General features: G+C 37.8%; 1 protein-coding gene across 10 annotated transcripts; it reads left to right on the top strand.

The window, feature by feature from the left end:
* The first annotated feature begins 7,026 nt into the window (after positions 1 to 7,026).
* LOC112193009 (fidgetin) lies at positions 7,027 to 11,579 on the top strand. 10 transcript variants are annotated; one of them, XR_002933746.2, is made up of 8 exons: positions 7,027 to 7,790; positions 7,872 to 7,970; positions 8,223 to 8,400; positions 8,822 to 8,918; positions 9,708 to 9,757; positions 10,192 to 10,282; positions 10,944 to 11,003; positions 11,183 to 11,579. XR_002933746.2 is itself a non-coding variant. In XM_040516521.1 (7 exons), the coding sequence occupies exons 2-6, from the start codon at positions 7,887 to 7,889 to the stop codon at positions 10,946 to 10,948; spliced, it is 408 nt and encodes a 135-aa protein (XP_040372455.1). In that variant the 5' UTR covers positions 7,027 to 7,790; positions 7,872 to 7,886; the 3' UTR covers positions 10,949 to 11,027; positions 11,165 to 11,579. The 10 variants fall into 10 exon arrangements, 7 of the variants coding, with proteins under 7 accessions (XP_040372455.1, XP_040372454.1, XP_024188772.1 ...); XR_002933747.2 differs by having other exon boundaries at positions 8,827 to 8,918; XR_002933745.2 differs by having other exon boundaries at positions 8,223 to 8,918.
* Positions 11,580 to 11,882: the final 303 nt, after the last annotated feature.

The following is an 11,882-nucleotide window of genomic DNA, read 5'->3' on the forward strand; positions in this document are numbered from 1 at the left end:
CTACCGGGAAGTGGTGGAGACTCGGAATCTCCGATGATGCAATGAAAACGCACGAAAAGTGCACATATTGACTGACCTCGAAGCCCTTTGCATGGAGGATCTTGACTCCACATTACAGTCCTTACCACTCCCTTAGCCTGCTCTGAGTTATGCCTGCATTTTGAAAAATCCCATCGATCGGTACCATACAAACATAACTGAGGACTTCGAATTCACATATGCTGATTGTACCTACACTCAGGGCAAGCATGGCTAGAATGTCTCGTTCTCTGAGAAGGTTCACAACAAACTAGATTTCGACTGGCGTTGTGCTGTTGTTGGCAGGCTTATGGGTAAGCCAAATTCCACCAACACTTTTAATTTCATGCTGAAGGGTCTTAGGCGTAAATGGAAAACTAAAGGGGGCTGGCACCTTATTGATTTGCCGAATGACTTTTTCATTGTTAAATTCAACTTGGAGATGATATGAATGTTGTTATGTGTGGTGGACCTTGGATTTTGGCTGGTCAAACCTTGATTGTGAGAAAATGGAGTCCTGAGTTTGACCCTATGAACAAAGTAATTGGGGAAATGGCTCTATGGGTTAGGATTTGTGGCTTGCTTGTCAAGTACTTTAAGGACTATACTGTTGCAAAGATTGGCAAAATTCTGGGGGAAGTTGTTAAGGTTGATCAGGTCACCATTGACCAAGCTAGAGGAAAATTTGCACGGGTATGCATTGAAGTGGATCTGAGTAAACCTTTGCGTCCATATGTTGAAGTTGAATATGTGGCTTACAATGTTGTCTACGAAAGAATTTCACTTATCTATTTTGAGTGTGGATGCTTTGGCCATTCTAAAGACAAATGACCATTGTGGTTGCTATGCCTAATGCTCCCCTCCATGATAATGGTACTGAATGTGCTGGTAATGACCAAGGCCTGGATTCTACTGAGAATTTTGTTATGCAATAGGATATGGACATGCCTCAAGCTTCTTCTTCTGTGATCAATGAAGATATGGGACCTTGGATGCTTATGAGCTATAGGAATAAAAAGAAAAATGATACAGATGGAACAAGGAAAAGTGTCAGTAAGGGGTCTAGATTTGCTGTTCTACAGGATGAGGATGCAAATGTTTCGAATGAAATTGAGACCATAGTTGACAATTCTGCTAAAACTCCTACTTCTCCCATTCTGAAGCTCTAGACAAGTTTCCAAGACAAGAAAAAGAAACTCTCTAAGTTTATCCCTACTAAGTCTGGTGCTATGACAGACACAAAAGCTCCTGAGCCTAATTCCTTGTGTGGAACTGCCCTGCAGGATGCCAATACAATGGTGGCCTCCAACTCTGGGACCACAAATGCAAAGCCAAGAATCCCAAAGAAAGATGTTTCTAATAATATTGCAGCTCTAGCAGTGTGAAATCCACTTTGCATTACCAAATCCAAGGATTTACTTCTCCTACTAGCAAACACCAATCTCATATTGTCAAGAAACTCTCTTTTGAAAATAATGATGTTGATATGTTTGGTAATGGGATTTCAGCCATCTTTGGTCACCGTCCTCCTGAGGAGAGATCTATGGCTTCTGAAGTGCAAACTCATATAAACCAAGATAGTGACAGTGTTGTTGATGCTTCACCTCCAATGGAAAATGATTTTGACAAGTTTGTGGAAATGACCTTTGCTGCTAATAGCTTACTAACTAATGATGACTGCCTGCCTTCCAATACTTTGGAAGGGGTGGTTAATGCTTAATCAGACCTCTAGCCTTTCCTTCTACGCTTGCCTAATGTTTAAAGCTCTATATATTCTGGAACTCTAGTGGTGCTAGAAGTGAGAACTTCAAAACTACAATTGCAGACCTTGCTAAGTTACATTTTGTTGATATTTTGGCTATTTGTGAGCCAAGGGTTCAGTTCAAAACGGTTAGTAGTGCTCTCATATCTATTGGTTTTCCTGATTCTAGAATTGTTGAAGCTAGGGGCTTTTCTGGTGGCATTTGGCTGCTATGGGATAAAAATAGAATTCAGGTTGATTTTATGGATGAGAACTCTCAATTCATTTCTGTGAAAGTCCTTATTCCTGGTAAGCAAACTTGGTTGTTTATTGTAGTTTATGCTAGTCCTACTCATGTCATTAGAGCATCTCTATGGGTTTACCTGGAAGACCTTGTCAGTTCTGTCAATCTACCTTGGATGATCATGGGGGATTTCAATGAGCTTGTTTCTGCAGCTGATAAGAACTGTAGCACTCTCTCTGGCAGATTTGGCGGCCTTAGAAATTGGATTAATAGAAATGGCATGTTTGACCCATAAGATTCATGCTACACTTGGACCAATAATAGAGTTAAAGAGAGAGGCTTGATAGGGGCTTCTGTTTCTCTGCTTGGAGAACCTTATTTGCTGATGCTTTTATTAGGCACTTGCCAAAAACAAGATCTGACCATTGCCCTATTCTCTTCTACTTTTCTCTAATAACTTTGTCAACAGAAATGCTACTCCCTTTAGGTTCCAAGCTATGTGGCTCAACCACAACACTTATGCTGATTTTGTTTCCAATTCCTGGGAGTCTTATGATGGTAACTTTTCCAACAAAATCACTCATCTCTCTTCAGCCCTCTCCAAGTGGAACAAAGAGGTCTTTGGACACTTGTTCTATAAGAAAAAAAAAACATATCCTTGCTAGAATTGGGGTATCCAAAAAGCCAGGGACAGATTTGAGAACCCTTTTTTGATCAATCTTGAAGCTAAGCATATCCATGAGTATGAAATTATCTGTGAACAGGAGAATTGTTTTGGAGGCAAAAATCAAGAGATAAATGGCTTAAAGATGGAGACAAGAACACTAGAATTTTTTCATCTGATCACTTTGGTTAGAAGAAGAAGGAACAAGATTGAAGGCCTTCATGATTCCCAGGGTGTTTGATCCACTGATTCCTCTATTATGAAAAAAAATTGCTGTTGATTTCTTCACTAACCTATTTTCTGTTGGTTGTGTTAAAGATATCAGGTTTACTATTCCTTGGCTCTTTCCTGAAATTGATCAGAATAACCTTCAAACTCTCTGTAAGCCTATTACTTTACCTGAAGTCAAGCCATCTCTCTTCTCTATTGGAGGCCTCAAAGCTCCTAGCCATGATGGTTTCCCTGCAATATTCTTCTAGAACCATTGGCAGCTATGTGCCAATGATATCTTTTAAGTTGTGCAGGAGGCTTTCCATACTTGTACCATTCCTCTAGGTTTAAATCATACTATCATCGCTTTGATTCCTAAGATTGAAGGGCCTCAAAATATGGTAAATTTCAGACCTATAAGCCTTTGTACCACTATTTACAAATTTATTTCTAAAATCATTGTTGCTCGGATTAGACCTTTAATGAAGAGGTTGATAAGCCCCAACCAGGTCAGTTTTGTTCCTAGTAGGCACATTTCAGATAATGTTATGATTGCTCAGGAGCTGCTTTTTAAATTTAAGAAATCTCGTGGTCAACTGGGCTTCTTTGCTTGGAAAGTTGATATGTCAAAAGCCTATGACAGACTGAGTTGGAATTTTATTGAAATGGTTCTCTATGAAGCTCAATTCCTTCATAATCTGTTCAAACTAATTATGCACTGCATCAGATCTATGAGCTTTCAAATTTTCTTTAATGGTGAGCTTACTGATTCTTTTCATAGCCAGAGGTATTAGACAAGGTGATCCCTTGTCTCCCTACACTTTTGTTTTATGTATGGAAAAACTATCTCACCTTATTCAATCTACTGTTGAGTGTGATTACATAGTCTCTCATCTATTTTTTGCTGATGATCTAATGCTCTTTGTTGAAACCTCCACTTATCAGGCTAATGTCTTGAAAAAATGTCTTGATACCTTTTGCTCTCTCTCTGGACAAGCTGTGAGCTATGAGAAGTCCCTCATCTTTTGCTCCTCAAATAATTGTAGATCAGTTGCTTCCAACATCAGAGAAATTTGTGGTCCTCCTCTTACTAGTGACCTTGGCAAGTATCTTGGAATGCCTCTTATTCACACTAGAGTCAATAAGCACACCTGAGCTGGGATCTTTGACAAGGCTCAAAGTAGGCTTTCTAGTTGGAAAAGCAAGGTTTCAAGTATGGCTGGTAGACGTACTCTTATTCAATCTGTGTCTTCTGCGATCCCAATCTATGCTATGTAAACGGCTAGACTACCTATCAGTCTTTGTGACAAATTGGATAAACTTAATAGAGACTTTATCTGGGGTGATATTGAGGATAAAAAGAAGGTCTATTTAGTCAGTTGGGATACTATTTGCCAACCTAAGCATCTTGGGGGATTAGGTATCAAGAAAACTTATGACATGAACAAAGCTATGCTTGCAAAGGCCAGTTGGAAAATTTGGCAAGCTGATCCTGGACTTTGGGCTGCCATTTATAAAGAAAAATACCTGCAGAAGAGTTGTTTAACTGATAATAATTACAAGGCTCCCCTGGACTGTTCTAGCACTTAGAGAAGTATCTCTCATGGGGCTGAGTTGTTTAGATAAGGCCTCAAATTGCGTGTAGGTGATGGCAAGACCATAAAGTTCTGGTATGACTCCTGACTAATCCCTACTGTACTTATTTCTCATGCTCTCCCTAATGTTGTTATAAATAGTAATGCCACTGTTTGTGATTTCTGGGATGATTTTGGATGAAATATTGATATGCTCTCTTCTGTCATTCCTACTCATTTGGTTGACTTAGCCATAAGTACTCCTACTGATTTTGAGGGGTGTGGGGATGATGTTAAAATCTGGGTTGCTACCTCTGATGGCTACTTCACTGTTAAGTCTGCTTATAACGCAATCTTTAATTTTTCCAACCCTGTTGATCCTCTTTGGAAAACTATTTGGAGCTGTGATATTCCCCCTAAACAAAAGACCTTTATATAGGTAATGCTTCACAGGAAGTTGTTGACTAATGTTCAAAGAGCTAGGCGTGGCTTCACCAATATTAGCACCTGTCCCATCTGCAACTCTACTGATGAGACTCTCCTTCACTTATTTAGAGACTGTCCTAGAACTAAACACATTTGGTCTGCTATTCCTAAACCCAACTCCATCCCTAATTCCTTTGTCCTTGATTGGAATGGTTGGATCACTGCTCAATTGCACTGTAAGTCTCTTACTCATAAAGGTATCAAGTCGTGTAATCTTTTTGTTGGTGTCTGTTGGTTTATCTGGAAATGGAGGAACAAGTCAGATTATTGATTCTAGCTTTAATCTGCCTATCAATCCTGGGAAAGTCATTCTTGACTCTGTTGATGAATGGAAAATTGCTGCTGTCAAATCTAAAGTGTCAAGTACTTGTGAGTTCAGTATGTTTTCCTGCACAAGGCCTCTTGATAATTTCTATAAACTCAATGTGGATGGCATAAGAACCTCTCCTTCTGGAAGGATTGGTGCTGGTGGTGTTATCAAAGATCACTTTCGCAATTGGATCGCTGGCTTTCAAATCAATTTGGGTGTTGGTGCTATTCTTGAAGCTGAAGCCAGGGGGTTGAATTATGTCTTAAGATTGCTAGGAATCTGCTCATTTCCAATTTGGAAATTGAATCTGACTCCGCCATCCTAATTAACCACTTGCAAATTAAGGTCTGACTTATCCCTGCACCCCCTTGGATCTCTTGTTGATGGTTGCCACCATTTCATTTCAACTTTGGATAACTCCAGAATCAGTCATATCTTCAGAGAGTGCAATATGATAGCTGATGCCCTAGCTAAAACGAGTATTAATCACGCTCCTATTCTAATCTTCTTTGAGGATCCCCCAGCTCATGCTGCGCAGGCCTTTTTGATTTAGATGGTGTCTCTAGACCTAGAAGGATTGGGAATACTGCTGTTCCTTAGTTAGTTTTGTTTTTTCCTTTCGTTTTTGGGCTCGGGTGGTTCTATTTATACCTCCATAATTAGCATTTAGATCTCCTTATTTTTTAGAGTGATAATTGACTTTGTCAACTCATTCAAAATGACTAATAAGAACACAAAAGAGGGAGAAAACATTAAAAAAAAAAAATTCCTTTTCTTGTTTCACAAACCTAGTGTTCCTTTTGCTCCTTTTGCATCTTCAAACTCACGTCCTCTTAATCGTCATGGTTAGCCTAGAGATGTTACCTCCAATTTGTTCAATAAAACGTCTTCCTCATATTATTGGTTTTAATCAAAGTCTCTCTAATGATATTTCCAAATACATGACAATTTTACTTTCTCCATCTCCTCTAACATTTAACCCTAATTTATATATCAAAATTCATGGGAAAAAAAAATGAAAATTTACTAATTAGGAATAATCGTCGTTCTGGAATCTTTGTATTAGGTAATGCTTAAAAACTTTTCAATTTCATCTTCTACAGTTTTGTCTTTTATTACTCTATCAATAATGTATCAAAATTGTTGGTTTAATTTTTGGGTGGTGCTATTCACACACCTCTTCTAATTTTCTGTTACTTATTCCAATATTATTTTTTATAAATTACCCTAACTACCCTCCCTTGTAAATCTATTTCTTTTTCTTTTTTCTATTTGGCAATTCAATCATGAATCAAACATTATTATATAATAAAATAATTTTTTTTTTACTTATGAATGAAGGAAAAATAATACGTTTAGGCTGTTTATAATCATAAGGCCATCATTATTAGGCCGTTGTAAAGTTCTATAGTTGCTCAATGAATTTAAATACAACAAATAATTTCAGTTAGAATCTTATCAGGAATAATGGATTCAAAGGGGCTCGAATGATCACTGAACTCATTATTTTTTTTCCATGCACTACTACAAAAATTGAATCAGACGACACCTCTCAGACGACGCTATGTAATTATCTGTCGTGTGAATGATTTTTTTTTTTTAGACGTCATTTTGTTAAGAGCTGTCGTCTGGTAAGGACTTAGGAACTCGTTCAGAAGACGTTTAAGATAAAAAAAACTGTTGTGTAATGCTAAAAAAATTTGAGTGCCAAGTTTCCCACCGTGTTAGTGGTGCCAAACCTCATATTGAAGTCCAAAATTGATATAGGCTGGCTTTGAAACCCTACCACTAGAGCAAAAAAAATAACAAAAAACTCAAACCTCCTCACTCTCTCGACACAGATTCAAATTAAAGGCCAAAACCAAAACCAAAATCTCCTCTGCGTCTCCCCAAAACCAAAACCTACAACCTTCACCGCCTACACTTCAAATCCATCGGATCCAAGACCTCTGTTCTACGCCGACACCAAATCCATCGGATCCAAAACCTAGATCTCTCTCCTCTCTCCCTCTTATCTTCTACACGGCTACACCTATACCCCAAATCCATCTCTCCGACAACCAAACCAATAGTAAACTAAACTTGTTGCTCATGGCTTCCGCTTTGGCCACTTCCTTTGCTTCCCAATTACTCCCTCGCGCCCCACCCAAAGGTCTCCCTTTGCTTTGTCCCACAGTCACACCTGTGTCTGTAGCTGTGAGAGTCCGAGATAGCAGGCCGTTATCCGCTGTGGCGGCGGCGAAGAGTAATTCCAATCCTCCGCCGACGACGAGGAGCCCTAACAAAAGGAGTAAAGCAGCAGAAGAAGAAGAAGAAGTCGTTGAAGAAGTGGAAGAGGATCTACCCTGGATTCAAGAGAAGGCCTTGGACCTGGTGGATTTCACCGGCTCTGTCATGCAGGCCATTCCTGGACCCAGAGTTGGCACCAGCTCCCTCCCTTGGATTTTGGCTCTTCCTCTCACTTATGCCGGTCTCAATTTTTTCATCGGCGTTGTCAAGACCATCAAAAAGTTCTCTTCCCCTCGACATAAACGCAAGAACTGGTATGCTTTCTCTTCTTTTTCTGCTCAATTGATTTACAGTTTTAGGGTTTAAGACTAAGAGGTCCTGATTTCTTGTAACAGGTCAATAAAAATGCTATGCTATGCAAATCAATAGACAAAATGTTTCAGAATGGCTCCGACCAAATCACGCCTGATGCCCTGAAACAACTCGTGCAAAATGTGACATTTCTACTCTTGTTGATACACCATGTACATGCATTAGTTTTTTATAGTTACAACTCAGCATACTTACATTATCATCTCACTGCTGGACCAAGGAAGTGAATATATGCATATCACTGAGTTGCAAATTGGGATCATTTCAATAACAAAACAATAAATTGATTCGTTCTATTGGACTATGTCGTGCTCTTGTAGCATTTCATATCTTTGTGAGAGTGATTTTGACAACTGTCTCTAATTTGTATCCAGACAGGTTTTGGTGTGGAGGAGATTTTGCGCAAGTACATCTGTTATACTTTGAATGAAAAGCCATTCAACCCAGACATGGTTTCCAATTTAATTCAGCTCAGGAAAGCTTCTTTGTTCGATGATTCTCAGGTGGCTAAAATTCTAAATGAAATTTCAAGAAGAATTGTGCGAGACAAAGGTAAAGCGTTGACCTACTACTATCATCACTTGTATGATCTAATTACACAATACTCCCTTTTCCATATAAAAATAATCTGATAAGGACATGTAGGCGGTGAATGTATACCACCTCCTCCTACATCCGATTATGAGTTACAGAAGAAGGATGCTTGTAATGTGCTCATAAATATGTCCTGCTTCTACTACTACTTCTTTTCATGACTTCTCCATATATCATTCTATGGTCGTCATCTGTTAATGTTTTGGATTTTTTGTGTTGTTAGCAAGGCATTACACTTAATTTGATACATGTACTGCCAAGGTACATTGTACTATTTGCTCCTTTAGCTTTCTAATAAACATATATGGAATTAAAAGTCAGAAAAATTCATTGCAAAATTGTGCTATCAGTTGCTGACTGCTTGTTTGCAACTTGCAAGGCCAGTTGTAATGGATATGGCAGGTTATACTGAATGGGGTTTTAAAAGAAAATTAGCCGTTCAAGCCCTATATGGAAAGGTGTTCTATCTGTCAGAGGTAAGGGACCAAACAACCAAAATGACTTTGACCAACTGCCTGTATGGTTTATTTTTATTTTTTCTTTTTCTTTTGTTGTTAGAAACTACCTTGATTCACATCATAAGAAAATATGACTAGTACCTTGCTCCTCTCGTTTACGTTTCCAAGCTAGTACTTAGTTGTCCTGCCATGGAGAAATTCTGCATGCTACTGGCTTACACCCCTTCTCACAAAATCAGATTCACCACTCACGTGTGAGTTATTGTGAGAATTGCAATAGGATATTTAGTAGTTGCCTTGTGCGAGATTTAGCTAAAGGGTGATGGTACTGTTAGTTCAGTTTGATGGAGTGACATCTAATCCTAATGATCTAGTAATTGTGATTGGTAAGCTTTATATGTCACTTCAACCAAAGCCTGTGTAATTTAATAACTAGTGATGCCATGTCAGGAATCGATGGTCAGTGTTGCCTGGCTAGCTTCAACAATGCCAACTTGTTAGACAATGCCCTTCTTATTTCTAATCATTGGAGTTTGCGAGGACTTCTATCAAGGAAAATAAGTTCACTTGGATTGTTAATAAAACCTTAGAAACAAATTTTGTTCTTCTCCTGTAATTAGTTGAATTAAATAAGTCAAGAGATACAGGGAGACCACGAATGAAGTTCTGACCTATTTTCTTAGATGAGTTTCAAGGGCTGTTATATTTTTCCAATTCTGTTTTTCATTTTATATTTTCATTCTGATCATACCTAAACCTGAATAGATTATAGTATACCTCTCTAATACTGTTTTTATGTTCTTGCAGGTGCTACTAATAAGCCTCAAGAACTAGATGACGTAGTTCTTAGGAGACTGGTTAGTTTTGTTTTCTTCTCTCTTTCACTTTGCTAAAACTATCTTCTGAATCATTAATGTTAAAATTTTGTGACAGTCTGGGATTGCACAATGATGCTTTTCCTGCGTTGGTAGCGTATTTGTGGTAGGGGTTGGGTTGGGTTCAAGGAAATTGTTTAGATTTTCCAATGAACAGTGACGACCTTATTTGGTTCTTCTGTTACTTGAGTAGTGGTCATGTATCTAAGTGCTCTTCTCAAAAAGAAAAATACACACAAGTTTTGTATTCTGAAAGGTTCTAAGCAAAGAAATCACTGTGCAAAGATGGGAAGTTGATCGCCACATTCTGAAGTATCATTATCCTATTTTCAGCTATTGTTATGTCCAATCCGTTTACTTTCTATTGCTTTTTTTTTTTTTCTGGTTAAACTCACCGTAAAGTGAAACCCTGACAGGTGAAGAGAGTATACATACCTTTACCAGATCTAACTGCTAGGAGACTCCTCCTAAGTCACAAACTCAAAGGCCAAGCATTTTCCTTACCAAGTAAGATTATGCTCTTATCTTGTAGCCAATACTTTTATTTAAGATCAATGATCTAATATATCCGATTAGGTGTAAACGATACTTTAGCTTACTATGTTAATTAGTCTATGAATTTTTTGTTTTAACTTGGCATCTCTTGTTACAATAGAGTATGTCTCTTGTTACAATAAAGTGTTTCTCATGTATATGGACAATGTTTCGGAACTTTCTTCTTTGTAGATCTTACTCCATGTAACCAAATAATGACCAAAAGAAGTGATGTATTTTTTTTTTTGGGTGGTGATTAAGATCTGTGGTTGATTTTTATGCTTACTAAAAACCATTGCTTTTCTTTTCTTTCTCTTAATTTGTTATCAAATTCAAAGGGCATAAATATCTGTTTCATGTAAAGTTCAGAGCACATAAACATTGCTTTTTGATATTAGTATGTCTTTTCAATTTACTATAGTGCATAAAAGTTGATACTGCAGTCTCCTCCAGCTAAATACATCTGCTTAGGTACTTTTGTTTCAGTCCAGAATCTGGTACTTGAAATGTTGGCTGGTTATACATTACTTAATTTGAGTCTTCTTTCGGCTTGAGTCTTGATGTTATTTGGTTAGATGGTTGTTGAAGGAAAGACATATGATGTTGATTATGATTTTTTGTATATATGTTCCAGGCTAGAATGAGATTTTTGGGAACTGTTTTTGCAAAGTGAAATTATTTCACCAATGCTAAGGTACAATTTTAATCGACCAATCATGTACGTCTTACATTTATTCTCATGTATTGTTAGACAATTCATTTTAGTACTTGTGATTCATATGAGTTAGTAGAGGACAGAGGTTTACATAGTAGCTGATGGAGTACTTTTCTGGAAATGCATAATATACATTAAAGTCTTTGCATTGTCTACAGGACAAATGGGAAACTTAATTTGGTTCACACAGCACAAATCTCTTCTTAGCAAAGAAGGGGACAGCCTATTCCCCAATTGCTCTTGGACAAGAGTATTGGTTGCCCATTCTTACTGGTGCCAACACCAGGCTAAGCAACATGACAAAAACCAGGCTTGTCCTAAGGATCACAGACAGTAGCTCAACTTGTAGACATGGAGCTCCAATGTACTCGGCATTATATAATGTAGAAAAGAGCAAAAGTTGATAGATACAGAGAAAGAAGGCAAATGTACAAATGACCCTCCTAAATTAGTGTATGAATATTTGGGAAATAATTAGGTTTGATATCAATTTACAGAATTCATTTAATATGTGGTGGAATTTGAATTAATTTGATTGTTATATATTTTGTAACAGTTAGACATCCAGAATAAATGGAAAGCATTGTCCAACTTGTTATAACACAACGTTAAAAGCTCAATATGTCGTCTCAAAGCACAACATAATATTCACAATAGCCACATAATAAAAACTGTCGTCTGAGATTAATACAGATCATGGATGCTATCACAAAATAGTTGTGTGAATAACAGTCACACAACAGTTATAAAAAAATGACTTCTGAATCATAATCACACAACGGGTTCTTAAGTTGCCTGTCGTCTGAGTGACGTTCACACGACAGTTAATGATGTCGACAAGCTATCGATAGTCTGTCG

The sequence above is a fragment of the Rosa chinensis genome, chromosome 3, assembly GCF_002994745.2.
Source record: "Rosa chinensis cultivar Old Blush chromosome 3, RchiOBHm-V2, whole genome shotgun sequence".
NCBI lineage: Eukaryota > Viridiplantae > Streptophyta > Magnoliopsida > Rosales > Rosaceae > Rosa > Rosa chinensis.